The sequence below is a fragment of the Cynocephalus volans genome, chromosome 13, assembly GCF_027409185.1.
Source record: "Cynocephalus volans isolate mCynVol1 chromosome 13, mCynVol1.pri, whole genome shotgun sequence".
Classification (NCBI taxonomy): Eukaryota; Metazoa; Chordata; class Mammalia; order Dermoptera; family Cynocephalidae; genus Cynocephalus; species Cynocephalus volans.
In genome coordinates this window covers 7,593,438-7,618,819 of record NC_084472.1, presented here as the reverse complement: position 1 = coordinate 7,618,819, position 25,382 = coordinate 7,593,438, and the positions used below count along the sequence as shown (strand labels likewise).

At 50.5% G+C, this 25,382-nt stretch overlaps 1 protein-coding gene across 1 annotated transcript; it reads right to left on the bottom strand.

Annotated features, from left to right (window-relative positions):
• Window positions 1-5,676: 5,676 nt before the first annotated feature.
• Window positions 5,677-22,442, bottom strand: CIDEA (cell death inducing DFFA like effector a). The gene is made up of 5 exons (XM_063077471.1): window positions 22,405-22,442; window positions 14,026-14,170; window positions 13,050-13,196; window positions 7,055-7,236; window positions 5,677-5,881 (listed from the first exon to the last, which is right to left on the bottom strand). The coding sequence occupies exons 1-5, from the start codon at window positions 22,440-22,442 to the stop codon at window positions 5,677-5,679; spliced, it is 717 nt and encodes a 238-aa protein (XP_062933541.1).
• Between the last annotated feature and the right edge of the window lie 2,940 nt (window positions 22,443-25,382).

The window sequence follows — 25,382 nt, the reverse complement described above, 5'->3', positions numbered from 1 at the left end:
GTGTGGCTTGAAAGTCACCCACCTTAACCATCTTCCCACACCATACTCCCGTGGACCGTGTCCCCGCGGGTGGCCCAGCACGGAGAAGGTGAGGCTACGGTGTCTGCACGGGCAAGGGTTTGATGTGCACAGTCTTCCTTGGAGGAGCCTGTTCCCAGGGGCCTCCTTGGCCCTGGAGATGCTGCAGCGGGTCTCAGGAGGGCTGGAGGGCGGCTGGAGGAGGGAGGCTGAGTTCACTCAGACAGGATGGGGCACTTTCCGGAGAGTCAAATCCTGGGCCCTGTAGCCAGGGGCAGGGCGGGGGTCTGGGATTGGGGGCTGAGATGCACAGGCCTGGAGCCCACCTGAGTTCTCCATGCCCCGCATGGACTGGGTCAATCATGGTTCTCTAGAGAAACAGAACCCACAGGTTGTGGAGAGAGAGATTGATTTAAGGAACTGGCTCCTGTCGTGGTGGGAGCTGGCAAGTCTGAAATCTGCAGGGCAGGCCAGCAAGCTGGGGACCCGGGGAAGAGCTGGTATTGCAGCTGGAGCCCAAGGGTGGAGGCGGTCTGCTGGCAGATCCCCTCTCCCGGGAAGGTCAGCCTTTTCTCTCAAGACCTTCAACTGAGACTAGGTGAGGACCACCCCCATTATGCAGGGCAATCTGCTTTACTTGGAGTCTATGGATTTAAGTGTGAATCTCATCTAAAAGATACTGTCACAGCAACATGTAGACTAGTGTTGGAGTGAGCGGGACCAAAGCCATGTTGGGACCTAAAACCACATGGGCTGTAGGAAAATTCAAAAGACACAGTATTTTTTCTGGCATGCATTTCTCTGAGTTCCCTCTTTTCCCATGGTTATTTGGTATTTTGAACCTTCTTTATGGGGCAAGATGGCATTATTTACATAAATGAAAGGTTGTTCTCCAGTCAACCTGAGAGTGCAAACTTGTCACAAGGTACTACTATCCAGACCCTGAGGAACAAAGGAAGACCTTAATAAAGCTATGCTGAGTCCACCCTAAATCAGGCTCCTGAGAGAACACCAAGGACGGAAACAGAAAACAGACAGAACTTGGGCCAGACCTTGCACCTGGTTCCTTGCACGGAGCCCCCACAGCTCACATCCCCCTCTCTCCTGCTTTTCATGTCCCACGTTCCATTCCCTCAGCCCCTCTTTAAAAACCTCTCAGTAAATCTGAGTCTTGGAGATGGTTTTCGTCTGGCCACTCTCCTTTAGGCTTACTGGACAGATGGCTTAGCCCAACATCTCTTCTCAGGTCACTGGTATTCCTGAATAAAAGGTGACTTCCATTTTCACCATTTGACTTTGGGTGGTTTGTTTTCATTTGGGACAGGCAGCTGGACTTGGGTTCAGTAACAGATTTGGCAAGCCTCAGGCCGGAGCTGAGTGCTCCCTGGTATGAGTGTTTGACCAAAAACTGGGTATCATAGCCCAGCCAAGCTGACACATAAAATTATCCATCACAAGCAGCAGCACAGCACAATGGCTGTGTGGGTGGGGGCTATAGAAAAACAGACTTCCTTCCCTCTGCTCTCAACCTCAATACAGAATACTTCACCTCTGGTCACCAAAATGTGTGGGGATTTCTCCCCAGACACAAAGAAAAACTTCTCCAGCAGACACCAGCTGGGTGTCTTCTAACTGAACTCAGCTATGACTCAATTATTACCCGGAGATAGCATCAATTCTACAGGTTGAGGGCTCAGTCCCCAAGACTACCCCCAACTTCTGATATCAATCTAAGCACAAGTTGTGACTTGTGTCCTTGACCAACCAGCTATAAATCAGAGTTCCCATGACACCCTCCTCGGGTTCAGTTAATTTGATAGAGTGGCTCACAGAACTTAGAGAAACACTTTACTTTTGTTTACCCATTTATAATAAAGAAGGTTACAAAGGCTAGAGATGAGTAGCCAGGTGGAAGAGATGCCCAGGGCGAGGTATGGGGAATGGGCACGTAGCTTCCCGCCGTCTCCGGCCACCCAACCTCAGGCATCTCCTGTGTTCAGCAGTCTGGAAGCTCTCCCAGTCCTGTCCTTTCGAGTTTCTAAGGAAGCTTCATTACGTGGGCATGACTAATTATATCTCTGGACATTGGTGATGAACTTAACCTTCAGTTCCTCTCCCCTTCCTGGAGGTTGGGAGGTGGGACTGAAAGTTCCAACCCTCTGATCACATGGTTGGTTCCCCTGGTAACCAACCCCCATTTGAGGCTATCCAGGAGCCACCAAGAGTCATCTCACTAGAACAAAAGAAGCTCCTATCACCCAGGAAGCTCTAAGGGACTTAGGAGCTCTGTGTCAGAAAGCAGGTGTCAAAGATGAAATATTAAGACAAAAGATTCTCAGAGTGCCCCTATCTACAACGGTTTTAGGAGCTTTATGTCAGGAGCTGGGGCAGAGACAAAATATGTATTTTAGAGCACAACATTGCAGGGGCCCTTGTGCTCTGGCCTGACCGTGGAGCAGAGTGGCAGAATGGGCCCCCCAGGACCAGGCCAGGGAGGACCAGGCTCTGAGCAGCGATGGTCTGAGATGCTGTGGGGGGTGGATGTCACAGTGACCTTCACAGACTGGCCTCCAAAGCTCACAGCCAGTGGGCATCTGAGCGGAGGCCTTTGGTTGTGGGCATGGTGCCTGATGGTTAGAGTCTGTGTGCCTATTGTCTCGGCACACGAGACCCCAGAACGTCTGGCATGCACCCCTGGGCGTGGGATGGGAGGAGCACTCAATGGAGAGGATTCTTGGGATAAAAAGTAGTGCACTGACAACCAGATTAAAAAAGCTACACTCCTTTAAATGGTATGTTATGTATATTTACAAAGATACAAAAAAATCTTGGGGAGAAAAGCTGCACTCCTTGCCTGCTGGGGAGTTGGAGGGCAACTGAGTTGCGGCCTCTGGGAGGGCACCTGAGCTTTGTCAGCCTGGCCTCTGGCGGCTTCAGCGAGGGGGTCGCTGGGCTGTGCTCTCCTCAGGGTGTGGCAAAAGTAAGTGTCCCTAAGGTGAACCAGGTGTTTACAATCGTTCATCTGAGGCTGGTTCCAAAGGTAGAGCCACTTTTGAAGAAATGAAAGTAAGTGTAGCAAGGAACTACAAGCTGGTAGAATTAAAGGACCCCCACCATAAGGAGGTGGCAGAAAGGAGAGGGATGCTGCCCAACTTTTCTTTATGTGCGAATTATTTATAACGGAGGAGTGGAACAGGAGATAGGAGACCCCTGTGTGGGGACGACCCCCTTAGAGGTGGAAGGAGATCACCATCTGTGGCTCATTCCTGTGCTGACAGCACGAGGGCCCACATTCCTTTTGGTCAGGTGCGCTGGAGGGAAGCAGCCAGTTGGCCAGCCCCGTGTCCCCTGTGTCCTGGCACTGGGCCAGGCTGGGGTGCCCTCTGAAAGGAGCAGCTCCAGAGGGTGGACCTGCCCACCTTGCTCTCCGCACAGGAAGAGAAGCGTAGGTACTGCACCACAGGAGGAGGAAGAACTGTCCTTTGTGGAAAGAGAATCCCAGTTTGAGGATCTAGTCCTGAAACGGCTACCCAATGTCATTGAATTGGGCCTGTGGGCCCAGCAGGTAACAGCCACCTTCCTGAGGCTGGGTGGGTAGGAAAGGGCAGATTGTGGTCGACTGGAAAGTGCTGGCTGACAAAACGTGCAATGTTTACGTTTTTAAAATCTGTGCCAAGAAAATCTGTCTGGGAATGGAATTCCTGGACCACCTAGGTTGGATCCTAAATTTACCAATGAGGAAAGAGACTTGGGGCAGCCAAATCTGTCCGCAGCCGGGTGATTTTAACCAGAGCCTGTCTTTGGCCACGAGGCAACGGCTTTTAGAATATTTCATTCTGACGTTCTCAGTTCATAACAGCCCTGCGCTCTGTCCCCTGCTCATCCGGTGGAGACACGCCATGACAAGTCTCTCTGTGTGTGTGTGGGGGGGGTGTCTTTATGGCAGGTGTGGAGCTACCTGTGTTTGTGCGCCCTTCACTAATAAACACCAAGGCCCACACGGCAGTGGCGGGAGTACAAACCCTGAGTCCATAAGACCATCTCCTTTTACCTGAATTGTGATTCTAGAAGTGAATAAATCAGAGCTCTCGAGTTGTCCCCATCGAGACACACACAGAAGGACACTCAGCCCTTGGAAGGGAGGCACGTCACCCGAGTGGGTCCAGCCGACGGCTTAGTTACTGGGGCGCCCACAGCCCTGCAGAGCCCACGCTGGCTGCACCGGGGGGGGGGGGGGGGGGGGGGGGGGGGGGGCGTCCCGGGCCGTCCCCGTGCACGCGGCCTCCGAGGCTCCGCAGCGCCCCCTGCCGAGGTCGTCCCGCAGGCCGCCGGGCCCAGCCGCGGCTGAGTCAGGAGAGCGGGCCCGCGGCTCAAAATGCCTTTTTTGGAAGCCAGGCAGGCGCTTCCCAGGCGGCCGGAGCCTCGGGAGGTGACGCAAGCCCAGCCTGCGGGGCGGCCTCGGGACGGCGCCTGGGCGGCTGTCACCGCCTCCAGCAGCAGCGGCTGTGCTGTGAGAGCGGAGGCCGAAGGGGGCGCGATGACGGTGGCCGTGCCTGCGCCTCCCCGCGTTACAGCGGAGCTGGGTCGCCGCCTCCGCCAGAGCCCAGGGCGGCCGCGGTCCGGCACCTGCCGAGGGCGGGGGCTGCTGCTTCTAGGGCTCTAGGACGCCCTGTGCCTGGCTGGCGGGTAGGAAAGGAAAAAGGCCTCGGAAGCGATGTTTCTTAATAGGAAAATTACGAATCTTAATAAAAATAGGTGTGTCTCCTGGCATGTTCCCCCTCATTCTAGGAAAGGCACCCCATTTCTCTTTGGGGCTCGTTTCCCCCCAGTCCTTATCCTCCTGTTTGCAGGAGGGGCTGTGGCCCAGCCTGGCAGAGTGTGCCACTGGCTGCTGTGCCCACGGGATGGGGGCCACCCAGGCGTCCCCATGACACGGAGGGCGCAGCCTTGCTTCCTTCCCTCGAGGAGGGTCCACCTGAAGGTGATGCCACCTCGGGGGAAAGCAGAGTCTTGCCAACGTCCACCGAGGGCCCGTGTCCAGCTGTGCCCGCAGCTGAAGCCACTGCTGCCCTCCCAGCCACGGCCGGCCTGGCGACACTGGCAGCATCAGGAGCTGAAGCTGCGGTCACCAGAGCCAGGCATCAAGTCTGGGTTTCAGTCTTTTTTTTTTTTTTAAGGAAAAGGCTGAAGTGCTGCTTGAAGACCTCCAAAATTTTGGATCCTTAAGCTTTGAGCCCCTTTGGGCACTTTAAAGACCCATGTTTAAAAAGAAAAACGCACAACATTTGGCAACTCTATTTTTGTGGCACGAAGTACTAATAAAGACTTAACAGCGGTTTTATCTTTGAGCAGAATATTTCTGGCTTAGTTTTGCTTCTCTGTGGAAGCTGAGTTTGCTTCTGGGGAGAAGAGGCAGGAGAAGCATCACACATAATACAGGGAGTTCTCGTGGTCAGTTTATGGGGGCAGGTGAGGAGCCACACGGGTCCACTGCACACGCACTCTGCCCCCAGACCTGCGGGCTGTCCTGTTCCTGCCTGTGGCCCACGGCAGCCCCACGTCATGCCCCACCAGCCCCTTCCCACCACCCCTAAGCAGAAGGCACCCGCAGCCTACCAAGAGCATGGGGACAACAACATAAAAGCATCTTCACGCTCATCACTTGGCCCGGAGTGTCCGGGTCAGGAGGCCGGCCAAGCCCTCTGCAGTGCGTCCCTGTCCACAGGTGACTCGGGCCTTGGAGTGGGACCGAGGAGAAGGCTGCTCTTCCGTATCACCCAGAACTCGGAGCATGTATGTGCCCATGTAGAGGAGAAACTGTCCGGTCACCTGGGCGGAGTAGGACAGGAACCGCATCAGGCTCCTGTGACAGAGGGAGAGCAGCATGTCAGGCCTAGGAGGTGATGCAAGCATGGAGGAGGACTCACAGCTGAGGGCTGGGCAGCCTGAGGAGCACACCGGTCTCAGGGGCTGGCGGACATGTGGGTGCTGATGCAGTGGGCTGGGCTGGAGCTGGTCTCTGGGGTCCCCAGGTGAGCCGATGCCGCTAGCCTGGGACCACTCCCGGCGCAGCATGGCCTCCCTGGGCCACTCCAACCCAGCCTGCATGGCCAGTAATTAGCAGGCCCTGCGCTGGCAGACCGCTGCCCCTGAAGAGCACACCCTGCACCCTGTGTGCGGCTGCACGGTGGCTCCAGCATGTTGAGCCAGTCACCTGGATCTGTCGGGCCAGGCTGAAGGACTGTCTTAGCAAAAACTGGAATCGTGGGCCTATGAGCCAGTTTTTGTGGGCAGCTGGCATATTCCAACTTGTTCCTATGTCACGGGAAGGAAGACCTTGCCCTGTGCTGGCCACCGGGTCCTGAAGCTGAGTCTGGCACGACTAATTTAGACTGAAGACAGCCGTAATTCAGGTTCTGTTCTACCTAATCCACAGCTGCAGGATTTCATTCCAGTTTTTAAATTGCAGGACAGTGAGCATGGCTGAGTTGTCCCATAGGGATATGACAGCCAAACCGGCCTCCCCTGGCATCCCACCACAGCCCTGCAGCCAATGCCATGCTTTAGAGCACTGATGGTGAATTTGATGCAGGCATGAAGAAGCGTGCCAGTGCCACGTTGCCAGGTAAGTTAAAGTTGACTGTCCTACATGACAGATGCAGAGGGCACAGAGGGCTGAGAGGCCACTCCACAAACCAGGCCTGTACCTCCATGGCTGCGAGTTCAACTGTCATTGCTTAGAATTAAGGTTTTAAAATCCGAAGCTCTAGCTCTTGAGAAATTGGTTCTTCTTTATATTTATTATTCATTTCCATCTCATATTTAGTGGTCTTTGGAGAGGGAAAAATCTGTTTTGGCTTAAGGCTTTCTGTTTTCTGAAATAGACCTGTGGCATAGGAGCTAAGCTACTTTAAGACAACATGAGTTAGGGGGCACCTAAGACGGCAGGGACAGGTCCACCGGGAGTACAGAGGAGCCTGCACCACGTCCCTGTGCAGTTTCCAGACCCCCCTGGGTTGATCCTTGAGTGTGTCACCTCAGTAGGCCCTTGAGTCCTGTGCACCGGATGTCATAGGACACTGAGTACATCTCGTACATGGTGGCCTGCACGTTGAGGCAGCCGATGAAGTCCTTGGGATTCAGCTTGTATAAGTCGAAGGTGACTTTGGCTATTCCTGATTTCTTCGGCTGCTGGCAAGCTGGGACATAATTACTACCCTATGATAATGAAGGGAGAGCAGACTTTAGAAGCGTTCCTAACTATGACATTCAAACTTCATAACTCTGGTTTTATGCTAGTTTCAGATTCCCCTTAATGTCCATTTAAAATCTGTTAGTGACTAAGCTGCTAATTATTTGAGTAATGTTTTTAGCAGACCAATATGCTTAGCCTACTGCTATGTCCACAAACATAAAATATCCTTCCCTAATCTCCTTTCAGTTTAGTGACTTGGGATGAGTCTGATTTGGCTTTGGAGCCTGGGTTTGAGTATCCCACTGCTCCATGAATGGTTGTGCTACTGACAGACACTGTGGAGGGTCATTCACACCGGTACTGAAGCCACCACTGGTTACTCCGTGACATGGACTGTCTCACCTCACGACTATAACACAGTCACAGTTATGGAGAAGCAGGCAGCACTATTTCCATTTTAGAAGTGGCTACTGGGCAGAAGGTGCCAGAATCACTTGGCTGGAGTGGGCCCCTTCCCAGGCTGTCCCCTATTTTCCAGTCGCTGTGGGATGGAAGCTGCCTCCTTGGGAATACCCAGTGCTACTGTCTGCAGTATCCATTCTTCATCGACCCTGGAAGGCTGGAAGGAAGGTCGGAGTACTTTTTACTCATATGTTCCCAGGTTTATAAATAGCACTGTACCAGAACCTTCCCCACAAGAAGCTTCACAAACTCAGAAGAGAAGAAAGCTGTCCCAAGGCGCAGATGCTGGGCTCAGGAGCTGCTCGTCCTAAGTGGTTTGCTCCACACACGGATCGTGCAGTTTCAAGTTCAAGTTCAGTAACTGATGGAGTTCTCTCTCCTGAACCTTTGGGGTTGGGGGAAGTTGAAGCTACTACTACATTAATGACAATGATCTAAAACATGCATTCCCCTAAAGCACCCGCAGCCTTCCTTCCAGAGCCACGCGCTCTCCTTGATTCCCCTGCTCCTTCCACGCCATGAGCGCCGAGAGGCCATGGTCGCAGCTGATGGCCACCGCGCGGGAGGCGCTGCTGCCTCTCGGGGACACTGTTTTAAGAATTAGGATTATGGCATCAAAAGGGGTCTTGCCTATAATCCTGCCGCAGCTCTCTCTCACTGCCTCACATTCCTCTCTGACTTCTGACAGTTTATCTTACTCTCCCGGAAAGCATTAACATGCACCACAAAGTGATCCACACCTGACCTGACATCTGACACGTGGATTTCCATAATCGGCCCACAGCGAGGCGATTCGCAGCCTGCCCGTGGCCCTGCGGAGCTGCTGTGGCCTCACAGGCATTCGAGGGATCTGGACTGAGGAAGGGAGACATCCGCTGGCTGCATCTTGGTTGGAAGTCCTTGTCCTAGTCAAAACTGGCCTCGCTCTGATACAGGCAGCTACGGTGGGACAGGGTCTATGGTCAGCTGTGAGGTGCCCACATCCACACTAAAGGAACATGGTTGAAACGTGCGAGTCAGGGAGAACCCCGCCCAAACTCAGATTTCAAACGAGAAGTTCTTCCACCCTACTCGACTGTGTCTGTCACAGTTTATCTGCATCAGTCGCGTCGTGTCACGTCTGTGCTGCTGCTCAGCTTCCCTGCGCCCACCTCTCTGGGGGCTTGAACATGTGACATTAACTAACTGCTCCACGTTAGCCCAATGTCTCATTTACAGAAACCAACACACACACACGAAATGCTTCTCCCTTCCGAGGTGGTTTCCCACTGCTGCTGTAACACCTTACGGGAATCTTCGTGGCTTAAGACAACACAAATTGATGCTCTCACAGTTCTGGAGGTCAGAAGTCCAGAATGAATGGCAGGGCCGGTTCCTCCTGGAGGCTGCGTGGCCGACCTCCAGTCCCAGAGGTGCCTGCCTTCCTGGGCTCATGGTCCTGCCTCCCCTCGACCCTCTCCTCTGCTTCTGGCCCGCACAGCAGCCTTCCTGCCTCCCCTCAATGTAGACCCATAGGGTGACACTGGCCTCACCTGGATAATCCAGGACAATCTCCCCATCTCAAGATCCTTCCCTTCATCACCTCTGCCAGGTCCCTTTTGCCAGATGGGGCAACATAGTCACAGGTTTTGGGGATTAGGATGTGGACGTCTTTGGGGGCCATTATTCTGGCTACCACCCCTGCCTCCAATAAAGAGCAGTACAAGCCAAGACTGTCATTTAAAGGAGTTATGTAATTCACCCCATGATCCCCCAATCTACACACAGTATCTCCTCACCCGCTCCAAAAATACTTTATTTTAAATTTTATGCTTTTTATAATTGGTCTGTAGTTTTTTTCCAGTCAAAAAATTGTATTTTACCTATATAGGAGAATACATATACTACAGGTAAAAATAAGGAATAATAGGACATAAAACAAAAAACACGACATTGTCAACCCATAGACATCCCCGTGCGCCTCTCTCTGCATCTCTCCCTTGCTGTTCTGTTTCTAGCACGTGTGTATCTCAAACATCATATTGCCAATTTTGTGTATGTTTTGAATTATCTATAAATGGCTTAATGCAGAGGTTTTTGGCGTGTGGCCTGGAGACACCTGGGGATCCCCAGACCCTGCAGGGACTGAGAGGTCAGCATCACTTCCATAACGTGAGATTGGCCTTACTTGTTCTCACAAGCAGTGGAGTTTTTCACTGCACATTTGGGAAGCCTCAGGCTCAGTGGATCAGTTTTTTCTAAATGACCAGTGCCTGGTGTTACAAAGTCATTCTTGGGGAAAAGATCCCTTCAAAGTGGAAGGCAGATGGATGGGTTCAATGCAACAGCGGGGCCGACTTCACCGGCATCTCCTCAGACTCCGCTCCACAGCTGACCCTCCTGAAACCACCACCTGCCGAGTCCCGGGGCAGTGGCAAAGAGCCTCAGTTATCTGAAAAGACTGTGAAAATCCTCCTTTCTTCCAACTACACATCTGTGTCAGGCCAGATTTTCTTCTTACTTCCATCAAAACAATATATTGCAACAGCTTGAAAACAGAAGCAGATAGGAGAATTCAGCTGTCTTTGGTTAAGCTAGACATTGAAGAGATTTACAAAAATTGTCACCCCTCACTCAATTTTTCTGTTTTGGGAAATAGCCTTTTTTCATAAAAATGTGTTATTAAAGTGAACGTGTATTGGGTTATTATTTTTAATGCATTAATACACATTTTTAAATTTCTCAACTTTAATTTCTAATATCAGAAATATCTATATCTACAGCTTGTAGTTTCTCAACCTTGGCACTACTGACATTTGGGGCTGGATAATTCTTTCTTGTAAGGGCAGTCCTGTGCATTGTAAAATATTTAGCAGCATCTCCGGTCTCCACCCTCTAGATGCCAGTCCCCTGCCCTAGTTGGAACAACCTAAAATGTCTTCAGACATTACAAAATGTCCCCCAAAGGGCAAAGTCTCCCCAGTTGAGAGCCTCTGATTGATAGATATCTATAGATTTTATTGATATAACTCATGTAAACAAAAGCTATTTGGGGTCTTCATTAGTTTTTAAGAGTGTAAAGTAGTCCTGAGATTTGAGGACCATGTGTTTAATGTCATGTCCTGCAATGTTCTCACTCAGCGCAGTAGTGACATTCAGCCATGTGGATGCCTGTGCCTGTCCTCCAGCTTCACTTGTCTTCACAGCCCAAGCGTGTCCCATCAAGGACTACAGCATGTCGTGTTGCTCGTGTGTATTTACACAGGAGCACGCTGCTGGCTCTGGGTGCGTGTGCATTCCACTCTCCTACAGTGGATATGTGGTTTGTTTCCAGTGTTTACTGTCACCCACATGTGGACATGGGCTCTCTGATACACATCTCCTGATAGGTAGGTGCCAGGGTCTCTCGCTGGGTTGTAGGCTGCGCTTTGACTCTATGAGATGAAGGCAAATTGGTGTTTTAAATAGCTGTTGGAGGGAGTATAAGAGAGTTTGTTACTCCCTATCTTAAAAATGGAAAAAATTAAAAGTCTAACAATACCAACTGTAGTGATGTAAAATGGTAACTTACTGTGATTAATCTTCCTAATCTCCAGTGAGGCTGAGTATTTTTTCCTATGTTTTGTGGTCATTCTGGAGATGCCTGTTCCTGCCTTTCAGCCACTGTCTAATTGGATTGTTGTTTCATGATCGATTAATGTGAGTTCTTTACATTGCTGAATATGAATCCTTTGTCAGGTGATGTTGAAAACACCTCTCTCCACTTTGTGGCTTATTGTTTTACTTCCTTGTAGTGTCTTTTGATGAACAACATTCGTACATGAGTTGATGTATATTGTTTTTTTTTTTTTTTTAAGATGGTTATGCCTTTGTCTTGTTTTAAAAAAAAATCCTTCCCTGCCTTGACGGTGTCAGAGAGATGTGTTAGATCTTAGTCACGTCTGTAACTTTGTGTTTCCCCCTCTGGTGTTTAGTGTTATGTCACGGACACCTTCTTCAGACATATCTTCTAGGTCTTTTATTATCTTCAGTCCTGTCTAACCTGAGTGTCCATTTACTGTATTTTAGTTGTCATATTTTTCATTTCTAGAAAATCTATTTTATTGTTTCAAGTCTGCCTAGTCCGTTTTGGTTACCTCTTGTTCCTTCTTACTTTTGATTATCTTTTATGTTTCTTTGAGCATCTCAGATATGCTTATTTTATACTCTGCATCTGATGATTCCAGCATCTGAGGTCTTTGCAGGCCTGACCTTATTATTTCTGCTTACTCTTGCCTTGAGTCCTTACTCTCACCTTGAGTTCTGTGTTTCAATTGTGAACCCACATTTGTAAGAACTTTAGGCAAGGAAACTCTCTGAGGCCTGGGTCAATGTTCATTCCACGCTGATCTGCATTTGCTCCTGCTAGTAACTTGGAGCACTGGGGCTGGAGGAGGGACTTGTTGGGTAAAGAGAATCCAGTGAGTAAACTCCTTCCACTGACACTTCCTCCTGGATCTCTGTAAACTCTCAGCTGGGGGGTTTTGGACCCAGCAGTCCCTAAACCCTCATGAAGGCAGCTTGTGGCTACAAACTCTAAGAACAGACCCTTATGATTCCCTGCTTTCTGTGGACATCTCCCATCTGACTCCCCACGTTGTGTCAGCATGAGACTGTCTCCTGTCCTCCCAGCATCTGTCAAAACCAAAGCCCTTGGCCACTGAGATCAGTGGCTGCCCACAGGTGAGATGCTTACAGGTGAGATGCCCACAGTGGATGCACACAGGTAAGAGGCCTACAGGTGAAATGCCGATTCAGTGTTTGCTTTCCTGTCTGAGGTCTGACTCCCAGAAAAATTTTGGCCTCTGAGCATTTCTCTTTCTTGAAGGTCAGTTAGGGATATAAAAAGATATTTTAATACTTCGCTTTATATTTTTAGGTCTTTTATAGTGGGAGGGTTTTTCAAGATATATAAGCTGTAGTTTCCCCAGAAACAGAAGCCTTATTGTGTCTCCTCACTTTTCTAAATCTCTGTATTCACACACATACTCACGCATGCATGCCCCCGCACACTCCTACCTCACTTCACTGGCTGCATTAGCCTGTCTGGCATCCTAAGAACAGAGACAACGAACAGTCACCAGGTCGATTCTGTGCATTTTATAGCATCTGTAGCTACTTGCTGGCCGAAGCCTGTTCCTCAGAATTATTTGCTTTAAATAATATTGCCCAAGTTCATAAAGATACTAACTTGCCTGGAAACACTTAAAAGAATCCCCTTGAGTACAGGAGATCCAGTCATTAGGTGAGTACAAAGTACAGATGTAGCACGAGCGTAAGGCGACACCCAAGCAGGGGTGCACTTTTGTAGGTAACCATCTACCAGCAGCCATTTGGATAACCATGTTTTGCTTACCGGTGTCCACTTCTGTCCTTCTTCCAAGATCATGAAATGTGTGTTGTCTCCTAAGGTCTGAAAGAACTCTTCTGTGTCCACCACGGTGCCATCTTCCTCCAGCACCAGCGTGACCAGCCCAGCGGTGATAACGAGGGCGTCCAGGGTCTAGGTGTGCGATGCAGCAGAGAAACAGAATGAAAAGCGATGCTTCCACCTGACCATCCAGTGATATAAAATTATAGTTCTCAGAAGTGCTGGCTGATTTTGCTCAACTTTTAATGGTAAAGGTATACCTTAATTGTTATCTGTGATTGAGTCTTTGCTTGGAAAAAGAGAACTTGGGATTTTTAATGGATCTATCTTCTTAAGGGACATGAGACAAGTGATTATATTGATAACATTTATAAGTTCTAAGATGACCTACTTACTCAAATGAACAAAAATAATAATCCTGCATGTATGACATTTGAAGAGCCTCAGCCTCGTGTGGCATCCTGCTGCAGAGACTGCGTGCAGGACGCTCATTTTGGATGGGAGTCTGTCTGGGCTATGCTTCTCTGAGAAGCTAGGATTCTTCCTTATTTGGTGGTGTAGGACACTGTTTTAGATTAAGGCCTGTTCTGTCTTGGCCTTTATAACCAAAAACAGACTTCCAAAGTCTGCTGCTTCTCTGTACTCTTCCTTGTCAAAGAGACAAAGCTACATTATCAATTGATGACGACTTTTAAGGTTTTTGTCTCCATACCTAAATCCTTCTAAATCCTTTATGGTACAGAGATATAATAATACTTCCTTTGATTATTTATAGCCACTCTTTATCTCCTTAGAAATGTCTCCCCTCAGACTCTATGAAGCCAAGAGGGGGTCAGACGAGTCTAACACATGGTTTTTCTTGACCTTTCGGTCTTTGCCCTGGCTCAGGACTCGAGACCACAGTCCTGCAGGCGTTCAGGGACCTGGAGGAGTGGCGGGAGAGCAGCCAGGTCCGCAGTACCTTGCTAAGCAGTTCCTGCAGGCTGCTGGCCATCACCCCGCGGCGGCTGCTCCTGTCATGGGTGGAGACCCGGAAGGGGCGGGCAGGACGCATGAGGGGGGTGAGCAGGACCCTCTTGGTCTGTGATCCCATGAATGTCAGGGGCCTGCAAGAAGAGGTGAGGGAAAAAGAACGTCTTCTACATTACTTTCTAAAAACAGTCTTCAAGGAGAGGTTTGAAGCACATACAAACAATACAATTTTAATATATTACTAAAAATTTTGTGTATGTGTATATATATAATCTCCAAGGAATAAACAAGTAACACATCAAATTAAAAAAACACAACCATCTTTATTCCTATGTTATCAGAACACTCAAAGTCCTTGCCAAAACCGTTTCAGAAGGAGGAGTATGGACATCAGCTCAAAAAAGAAATTTGACTTACATTCTGCAAATATGTGTGGGTTTTAGAGCTAAACTATCCAAGAAAATAATTTCTAGCGGCCATGCAGTAGTTAAGCAGAGTTAGAGAATTAGGTACACGCAAAAAAACAGTTACGTATTTATACAATAAGACTAAACCAGAAATTAGCTGGTCACTGCAGCAGCTGACGAAGTTTTTGAAATTAACTCAGGACAGATCAAGAACAGCAGAGCCACTGTCATAACCGTGCCCAAAGAGCAAGAAGGAAAAGAGCTTTGGGTCCTATGTCACGCGACACTTCAGAGTAAGTTCCACACTTACTGAAGAATTAATTCAAAGATTAACCATAAACAAGCAGTAATGTAGAAAAAGAAAACAACAGTAGCAAAACCAAAACAAGACAATTTTATGAGGAAAAAAAAAAATCCCCAGCCCTTGATTATTAAAGTGTAGTTGCCTACAACTGTGAAAATGCAGTGAAATGGAAGACGAATGGGAAACAGCCGATGAGCTGCTCACTGCTTCAGTGGGTACTTGGCAAACAGGTTTTGCTGTATAAATGTTAACTCAGTTCTAAGGAAACCCTGTGATAGAGCCCTAGTTTTCTCAATTCATAGATGAGGGATCTCAGTCCAGAGAGCGGCCCACAGCTTGGAGGGGCCAGAGCTGGACGACAGCCCCAAGCACCTGCCGTTGAGGCGCTGCAGTGCTGGGAAACAGAACAGAAGACAAGTGCACGTCAGTCAACAGACGGAGCTTTGGGCCGGCCCGTGGCTCACTCGGGAGAGTGTGGTGCTAATAACACCAAGGCCCCGGGTTCGGATCCCATATAGGGATGGCCGGTTTGCTCACTGGCTGAGCGTGGTGCTGACAACACCAAGTCAAGGGTTAAGATCCCCTTACCGGTCATCTTTTTTAAAAAAAAAAAAAAAAAAAAAACAGACGGAGCTTTGACAGCAAGTAAAGAAATGCAAGACGACCTCTGACACACTACTGCATGCCTTTAAACCAAAAGCAAGGAGTTCTTTAAAAATAATTCCACAAGGAAAACAAATGCGCCTTGTTGCCGTCACTAGAAAGTGGCCCAGCCTCCCTGGAGGCCAGTGAGCAACGCGACGAGGGTTTTCATGCAGGACTGTGGGCTTTTTCACATTTAGGAATAGACCCATAAAGAAATTATTCCAAATAATGAAAACAGAAATTAGCAATGTTCCAGGTCACACTTTAGTGCCAGGTACTGTGATGAGCACTTTCCCCATAACCTCATTCAATCTGCACTGCCCCCTGGGGACCAGCACCTGTACACAGCAGTGTCCCCACACCCAGCATAGCACCCACCTACTTCAGGGGCTCAAACAGTGGTTGACTATTTGGATAAATACTTGCATAAGTACTTTCAAGAGAATCAAACAAAGGGCTTTATTTTTAGAACGACCTTGTATAAGACACAGAGTGAGCACCTCACTGCTTTCTGACGCTTATAACAGTTTGTCTAGATTAACTCTCGAAGGCTAAAATCCTAGGGAATACCTGTACTGACTGCCAATGCCTGTCACCTACGATTCAGCACTTCATTTATTTATATATTTCATACATACAAGCGCATGTGTGCACACACTCTCATTTATCTGTGCTTTATTTCCCAACTAGATTAAAATTTCTCTGTGGATGAAGGCTTTTTTGCTCTATTTCCTATAATGCCTCGCTTAGTGCTAGGCCCCCAAATTTTAGATAGTATGTTTTCTAACTTGAAGCTCTACATATGGACTCACATGAAAATTTGATGATTGATCAAGTAGTGTGCTATGAAAAACTGACAGTGTAGTAACAAACTGGCTCTCAAAAATTGTCAGCTTAAGTCCACGCTGCAGTTTGATCAGCCAGTTTTGGAGGATTCTCCATTACAGTGTCTGCTTGTCCCTTATCCCTTTGCTTCGCCAACAAATTGGTACTCTGGTGTCAGACCTAGACTATTAGCAAGAATTTGGCCTGTAGTCTATCAGGCCAGCATCACACCAGTGCTTGGCAGCCGCTTACACAGAACACTTGCAATGGCCAGCAATGTGCTAGCTCGTCAAATACATTAATCATCAATGCCCTCATGAGGAATGTATTGTCCCATTTCACAGATGAGAAAATTGAAGCTCAGAGTGGCTTCTCAAGGCCATCCTTGCGATGGGACACGATCCCAGGTCTGTCCAAAGCTCAGATTTTTAAAATTTTTTTCATGGGGGAGTAGGTTGGGTTTGTTATCCTTTCTCTGAACTTCCAATCTCAAGTGGTAAGCGTCCATCCACAGCACCGTGAGGAGCAGCTGCCCTCTGGCTGAAGGGAGAGCAGTGCATTGAGATCACACCCTCAAGTCCTTTCCCTTTTTAGGTAGACAAAGTCACTGCATGATTTGTTTCCAGTGAGATGATGCCAAGGGGAGTATGGTAGGTCGGGGTTTCTGCCCTGGGCCACTCTCAGAATGACCTGGGAGCCTTTACCAGAGACCCACAAGGAAATCAGAGCCCTGAGCCGCATGCAGTGTGCTGAAGCAGCAGTGACTGGCGTGGAGCTTCTGAACTTTTGCCTTGACAGGAGTTACACCAGGTTCTTCAGTTATGCAACACGACAGACAGGGTGTTCACATACTGCTGAGCCATCCCTAGGGAAAGGCCACACACGTCCTCGTCCCTGGTGACCTGGTGCAGAGGGCAGTGAGGACTGGCCATGTTACGCTTCACATTCAGAAGCCTGACTTGGTCCTCCACTCCACTGCAGTGTCTGAGACCTAAACTCGCTGGCAAAGACCCTAGAAGGAGGAGAGGAAGAAAGGCCCTAATAACCCTACAAGAGGTCTTGGAGATGAGTAAAACTGAGGCCCAGGGAACTTGAGACACGAATAAGGTCAGAGTTTGCAAGTGCTAATAGGGGTTTGGATCCAGCTCCAATTCTTACACCAGGGTGCCTGCCTGACAAGATGAAATCCTTCCCATGGGAGGGAGCTTCTCACCGGCAGGAGTCTCTCTTCTCCCCCAAAGCAGGAAGTCATGGTCATTGTCCACCGGCTTCTAGAACCCATGCCCACCGAGGCCAGGGTCTAGCTGCACATCTTCTACTTCCCCACTGTTGGCTTGCCAGCTATATACTGAGTAAAAGACAAACTAGGACAAAACCAGAGAAAGGGGAGGGCAAAGTCCTTGTGTCTGGGTGTTAGTTAGGCCCAGCCCCAGTGGCCAAAGGCACAGCTTCGCCCTAGTTAGCTGCACCCCTGGGTCTACCCGTTGGACGAAGATTGCACGCCTCTGTAAGCGCCTATGCCCCAGTGACCCAGCTCTCTTGATCAACCCAGAGCTCCTGCTGTCTCTTCATGTCTGACAAGGTAAGTGCTGGCAATCGTTTCTGGTTCTCCCCGGCTTCACCTGCCCTCAAGAGAGACAGCCATCGATGATGAAAAAGGACAGTGGTCTATTGCTCTTCTTACCCGCGACATTTCCTAACCAAGAACTGGGTCATTGCTGGAGAAAAGACTGATGGAGCACACATAAAAAATCACTGAAGACATGAAAATTAAATCCCATCATTCTTATCAAGGAGCAGGAGGAATGATTTGATATGCCAGATGATATAAAATCAAGGCTACCTCACGTGGAAGACATAGGAGGTTAAATGAACTTTTATGCATGCTAAGCCTGTTTAGCAGATACTAGGTGAGTACTTACTCTGTTCCAGCTAAATGAACAACCGGGCTAAACAGCTAACTAAATGAAAGGCCACGCATTAATGCAACTCACTATCGGCCCACTGAATAAACAGAACATGTCACTGGATATTAACACAATGCCTGAAATGATTTGCTATTTCCCCCCTCAGTATTTTAATATACCAAAGTTAAAACAGGACCGCTGCGAAGCCTTAGGATTCTGCTTTGAGATACACCCCACTTGAGAACAGCTGCTCCCTAATTCCTGTGACAGTGGGTCCAGACAATAACTGGAACAAGGAGGGAAATAACTCGCTACAAGGAAAAAAGCCAGGAAACAGGTGAAGGAAATTGCTTGTTTCAGGGAAATCAAGATGATAGCAGAAGTCTGACTTCACAGAATACTCAGAACATCGTGCAGAGTCGTATCTCCTGGAAGCGAGGGAACACAGGGACGTCTTTATTTTCCCTGAGGGAAGCAGGGAGTCACCAACTTGTGAAAGTGTGTGAAATAGAGTGACAAGCCAGGACTGACAGGGGACATGAACTTTACTTTTCTCCAGTAAAATTAACCTAACCCTACAGGCCATAAGAAACTTTATCTGCCACCCTAGGGACTGAGGTTTACTCTCCAGTGCTGGGGGAAAAGGAGGTCCAGCAGTAAGGTCTCAGTTGCAGGGAAATATTCTGATGTCATGGTGATGAGGTGGCAGTACAAGGCCACGTAAGATACTGCCTGGGAATATCCAAAGCATAGTGGTGGCTGAGGGACCCCTACTTCATAGTTGGGTAGAGCAGGAGGAACCTGCAGGAGAGGAATACAGGGCTGACAGGAGCAGGACATATGTGGACCAAGCACCACCACCAGAGCTGCTTATAATGAGGACTGCTGGAGGGGAAGGGCTGAGACACATGCAAACAGGGTGGGACTTGGGAAGCACCGGGCAGGCCTGCGTGGACAGTGTCAGAGAGTGGTGGGGTCCCACCCGACAGCAGGGAAAGGGCCCAGCCGTATGTGACATTCTGACAAGCCCCCTCTGGCTCACGGCGGAGTTCTTACCAACCTATCAAAATGCTCAGTGTAATAAGCGTATTCAATGCGTGGCCATGAAGTCTCTGAACGCTTTAAAACATTATTAAAATAAGAGTTTAGATTCAAGAAGCAGAAAGCTGGGAGATTTATTTATAGAAAACTTAATTCCTTACTAATGTCACTAAGAAGACAGTGACAAAATTTGTACAGTTAGTCCTCTGTATCCTCACATTCCCCATCTGAGTATTCAACTAACCATGGATCAAAAATATTTAAAAAAACACACCCAAAACCAGACAATACAACAATAAAAAAACACAAATAAAAAACTATACAGTATAGAACTATTTACACAGTATTTACACTGTCTTAGGTGTTATAAGCAATTTAGAGATGATTTAAAGTATACAGGAGTGGCTGGCCGGTTAGTTCAGCTGGTCAGAGCGTGATGCTGATAACACCAAGGTCCAGGTTGGATCCCTGTGCTGGCCAGCTGCCATAAATAAATAAACAAAAGTAAAATGAACGAGAGGATATGCACAGGTTATACACAAATACTGTGCAATTTTATATGAAGGACTTGAGTGTCCACGAGTTTTGGTATCTGTGGGGGTCCTGGAACCAATCCCCTTAGATACCGAGGGACAACTGTCCTGAAATCACGGCTGTACAAAAATTCAAGTTCTTTTTTCAAAGAAAGGAAAAATGTTCTAAATAGCTACAAAAGCAGCTAGGTTGCACAAAGTATAATATGTTTCAGCTTTATACCAACTTCAAGGTTTGGCATGAATGTTATCACTGACAGGACACAAGAACAAAGCAGACTTTGTCTATGACAATAAACACCTGTGTGGACATCCTTGCTGTCCAGACCTTTGCAAAGAGACCTCAGGCTGCTCTCATCATGACTAAGGCCTCTAGTGATTACAGCTGATTAACAAACTAGTGACTGGTTTAAGATTTTATAATTGCTTCCAAGTATCTGATTTAAAAAAGAAAAAACTGTGTATATTGATTAAATTACTTCCTTGGCGAAATGCAGTTATTTACTAATAAAAGAGTTATGCCATCCTATACCTGGTAGTTTAAATTAAGGAACACGGAGAGGAGGCAGAAGTCCAGCAACACACGATTAACAGACGGGTCCGTACCCTGTATTTGGATCTTTAGTCTGGACAGGGTTTTAAAGGGTGGGGAGAAAAAGTATTTTCCTTTCAACAAGTATTACAGGTTGTTTTCTTCCAGTTCTGTCTGGAAACAGGTGGAGTCCAAAGAATTGCAGCAGCCCAGTCTGGAAGCAAGCAGATTTTCAAAGAACTGCACAACAGTTTGTCCCTACCAAGTAGTCACTCACTCCTAGACCTTGCCAAGCTGGAGGAAAGTGTCTTAGGAGATCAGACACTCCATTTCAGTTTGGTTTGCCAACGGCTCATAGGCAGGTCACTTCCACCTCTCACTGAACCCTGCGGAGTCCTCACACAGACACATCACGGTCTGGGAAACTGTTGTAATGGCAGATGCCGGGACAGGCCCGGCCCTGACTCTGCAGTCTCTGCTTCTTCCACTGCCAAGCGGCAGACTCGGGACTGGTGGGTGCCACTCTGAAGGCCCCACGCGTTCCTCAGTGCTCAGGAGGAACCTGGAGAATGGGTGTATTGATCATTGGAAAAAAGTCTGGAAGGATGCACTCCAAATTGCTAACGGTCCTCACCTCCTGGGAGTGGACTGCGGGGTGGGTGGCGCTGGAAGCGGGAGAAGAGCACCCAAGAGCCAGGCCCCTCTCCTCTACGCTCAGGAGTGCCCACCGACACAGGAAGCAAATCCGTTTCCTACATCCCTCCTGCCGCCTCCGGGACCGGTTTTTTGTTTTTGTTTGTTTTTAAAGAGAAAGCCAGTGCCGTTAAGAAAAACCACCTTTACATTTTGGCAGCTGTTTTTGTAACCTTGAGTATTTACTCACAGCTCCCCTTTAGGAGCCCAGGTCAGAAGCTCAGGCCAGATGCCGCTGAAAAGCTGCATCTCAAGGGTGTCTGCACCCTTCCTGAGGTGCTCTGATGGTCCTCAGAGAAACACGGTCTGTCCCTTAATCTACACTTTCAGTTACTGCCACGCAGTATCTTTAGGATTTTACCTAACAAGAATTGCTTCGGGTCTGCCAGGTTGACGATAACCCCAAGCAGGAAACAGCGATGCCGCGCCTTCCAGCACGAGCCGGTGGTGAGGCCACCAGAGCGGAGCGAAGGCTGCGTCGGGTCCCCCGGTCTTCCGCACCCCCCCCCCCCCGCCCCGGCCCTGGGCAGCGTCGCCGCCCTCGGATGCGGGGATGCAGGGGCCGCTTCCTCCCAACATCACCTTACACTCCCGGGTGGGCTCAGAGGCAGGGGTCAGGATCCGAGGCGCGTCCCTGGCTCAGCCCAGCCTCCCTTCGGCGACCCGGTCCCCCGCCGCCCTCGCCCGGCTCGCGTCGCGATCCCCAGGACCCGGAGGAGCCCCGTTCCCGCGCACCGTGTTGGCGTTGCCCAGAGTTCCCGGGACGGGGCCCTCGTCTGTCCCGGCGGCACCAGCAGCGGCAAGAGATGCGGCCACTCCCGCCCTCACCACTGTCACCTGTTCCGCGGACGCCCGCGCACCTCGGGAGGGCCACACCTGACACTTGCGGCCAGTTAGAGAAGGGAGAGGAGACGTGAGCAGGCTGGCCGGAGGGCGTGGGCGCCAGCGGGGAGGCGACGTGTGCGCGCGGGGCCGCGGGGCGCAGGGCCGGGAGGTGTGCGCGCGGGACCGCGGGGCGCAGGGCCGGGAGGTGTGTGCGCGGGACCGCGGGGGGCAGGGCCGGGAGGTGTGCGCGCGGGGTTGCGGGGCGCAGGGCCGGGAGGTGTGCGCGCGGGGTTGCGGGGCGCAGGGCCGGGAGGTGTGCGCGCGGGACCGCGGGGCGCGCGGGGTCGCGGGGCGCAGGGCCGGGAGGTGTGCGCGCGGGACCGCGGGGGGCAGGGCCGGGAGGTGTGCGCGCGGGGCCGCGGGGCGCGCGGGGCGCGGGGGGCAGGGCCGGGAGGTGTGCGCGCGGGACCGCGGGGCGCAGGGCCCGGAGGTGTGCGCGCGGGACCGCGGGGCGCACGGGTTGCGGGGGCAGGGCCGGGAGGTGTGCGCGCGGGACCGCGGGGCGCGCGGGGCGCGGGGGGCAGGGCCGGGAGGTGTGCGCACGGGACCGCGGGGCGCACGGGCGCGGTCCTGAGTCCCACGAGCGCGGCACTCGCCTGATGAAGGCTCCAGCGTAATCCCGGGCGGCCTCCATGGCGGGGGTCCTCTTTGCAGACGCAGGGCGCCACCTCTCCCCGCCCGCCCCGCCTTTTAAGGCGCCGCCTTCGGTCCCGCCCCGCCGCGGCCCGACCCTGGCAGGGCAAGGACCTCGGCGATGGACTCGTAGCCCCGCAGGTCACCGCGCGGCGCTCTGGGAGCCCGCGGTCGACCCTGACCCCCGCCGCCCTAAGCCGGGGTCCACGCCCGTCGGGCCGCCTCGGTGCAGAGAACCGTATCGAGCAGATGCTCCGCGGGTGTCTTGATGGTCGCTTGTCAGCCTATGTCTGTTTTGCCGTTCTGGGGGTTGGGGCACTTGGTGACATCACTGGTCCCGCAGCATCGCGTTGGCTGCGGAAGGTAGATGTGTTTACCCAGGCCACAGGTGGGGCGAGCGCCAGGTATCCGCGGGGCTGGGGCGCCCTGACGTCCAGCTCACCCCCAGCGAGCCGGTTCCTGGTAGAGACGAGGAAGTCTCCGGAGACACCGGGACATGCAGCCCTTCAGGTTCTCGGAGGAAGCCTTGGCTTCCTTTCCGTGAAGTCGCCTTCCCAGCTGTACCGTGAGCGTTTAGCAACAGCGATAAAGGCGTTCAGAATGGAGGGGGGAAAGGAACCGTTCAGACCTCAGTAATAACCTTTTAACAGTAGGTAAGGGACCTTCTAAGAGTAAGGAAGGAAAGAGAAAATGGACCCAGGGCTGAGGGGGATTTCTGCCACACCCTGCTCAGGTGGATGTCCGTCCCCAGAAGGTGCGATTCGGCAGGCCGAGACCTCCGGAGAAGGACGGGGAGTTAGAACGGATTCAACAGAGCTCTTAATTGGGGCATTGAAGCAGAGGAATCTTGAGCATGTTAAGGGGTGATGCAGTCCCATAATTCTGGCCTTTTAAAAAAGAGTAGGCTTTCTGGGATGGAGACTTGCTGGAACACAGCCTGGTGCACACAGCCAGGTGAATAGCCGCTGAGTGCCCATCGTGAACTGTGTCTCCTAAGACTTGTAGCTTGACCCGCGCGCTGCTTCTCCTGCCTCAACTTGGTTGTAGCACATTGACTTGATCACTTAAAACGTGGCCCCTCGGTCTGCCTCGTCCTCACTTTGGCTCACAGAAACAAATGTGCCTCCGGCTGCAGGGTCACTAGTGTCAACAAGCCTCGCTTGACTAGCAGGAGTGTTGAAGCCAAATACCACTTCCTTCTGGAATGAAATCCTGGATTGGCCTGCTGGGAACTCCCCAGCCCCAGGCTCAAAGGGGGTCCTCTCCTGCCCAGAGCGGAGGGGGCTGGTCCCAGCCTTAGAGGTGAGTAATTGCCATCCCACTGATGCCTTCAGTCTGATAGGTGAGAAAATGTCTCCAATCAATTAAACTCACCTCTGAACATTTTATAGTGAGAAAATTCAAATATAGAGACATATAGAAAGAACAGTACACTGAGAACCCTTACACCCAGTCCCTGCATTCAACCACTATAATATTTTGACATACTTGCTTGTTGCTTATCTATATTTTTATTTGAACCCCTTCGCATTAAATCCTTCAACTTGCATCTCTGAAAAAACAAGGACATTTTAATACATCACCACAGTGATAGTTACTCCTAACAAAATAAAAATGATAGCATCTAATACTCAGTCTATAGGCAAGGTTGCCAGCCACTCAGATTTATTGATCTGAAGGTATGAGGCATAATACATGTGCCTGGGGTGCGTGTGTATCAGGCCTATTCTGGAGTAGTGAAGGTCAGGATCACAGAGGACTCTCACACACCAGTAACTGCCAGGGTAATTGGTGCAATCCACTTATTAATTCCTAGGGCTAGAGAGCTGTCTGGCTCAGAAGGAATTCAGTGTAGACTTGTTAATGAGTGGATGCATGACTAAGATGCTATGTTGGCAGTAATATATGAATGCAAATTGCAAAGGGATCAAAGTAGTAAATTCTGCCCCAAGTTGTCCAGGAAGTGACATAAAAGCTTGAGGCTAGAAGGATGAATGGGGCGAGGCGTGGGTGGGAGTGCTGAGACTATTCTGCATGTCTTCTAGGAAGAGCCAAGACTCAAAGGGACATCAGTGGCATGCTATGTGGCCCTGGGCAGGCGGGTGTGGGTTCTTGAGGAGAATGGTAGGAAACAGGGCAGCCTTGTCGGAGTGGGGTTTTGCTCTCACAGTGGGAGCCAGATGAAGGGGGCGAGTGACATGTACAGGTGTAAATTTGAGAAGGCCACATTGGGGTGGAGGGACCCTGAAGCTGGACTGGGCCAAGGAAGCCGGCGTGTGATCCAAGAGAAAGATGTCAAGTGTTAGACGTGGGCTCAATCAGTGGGCACAGAGAGGAGGGGGAGCCAGGAAATATTTCAGGGACATGGTGCTGACAAGAAGGGAAGCAGCAGGACAGGACCCTGGTATTCTGAGTTTGGGTGCCTGGGAAACAGTGATGCCCTCACTGGGAAGAGAAATGCAGGAGGCCAGCAACTTTATGGTTGAAGAGGAGATTGTGCTGACATGCATAAGCCTGGATCACAGTCAGGCAGAGAGGCTGAGGACAAACCCGTTGGCCTGGACCACACACAGGCAGAGAGATGAAGTAGAAATTCATGGCCTGGACACACTCGGGAGGAGAGGTGAAGTAGAAACCCATGGGCATGGATCATACCCAGGCAGAGAGGTGGAGTAGATTCCCATGGGCATTGACCACAGTCAGGCAGAGAGGTAGAGCTGAAACTCTTGGGCCTGGACCACTCTTTCGTCAAGAGGTGCAGTGTATACTTATGGGCCTGGACCACACTCAGGCGAAGGGATACATTAGGAACCCGTGGTCCTGGGCACACTCGGACAGAGAGGTGGAGTAGACCTGCTTGGGCCTGGACCAGAGTCAGGCAGAGAGATGGAATAGGTACACATGGGCCTGGACACACATAGGCGGAGATGTGGAGTAGTAA

Excerpts from the sequence above, each read along its gene's own strand:
- CIDEA (XM_063077471.1), bottom strand. The coding sequence starts at position 22,442 with ATGGAGGCCGCCCGGGATTACGCTGGAGCCTTCATCAG. Across the intron at positions 13,197-14,025 it reads TGCAGGAACTGCTTAGCAAG|ACCCTGGACGCCCTCGTTAT; the intron begins GTACTGCGGACC and ends TCGCACACCTAG. Across the intron at positions 7,237-13,049 it reads AAGGACAGAAGTGGACACCG|GGTAGTAATTATGTCCCAGC; the intron begins GTAAGCAAAACA and ends TCATTATCATAG.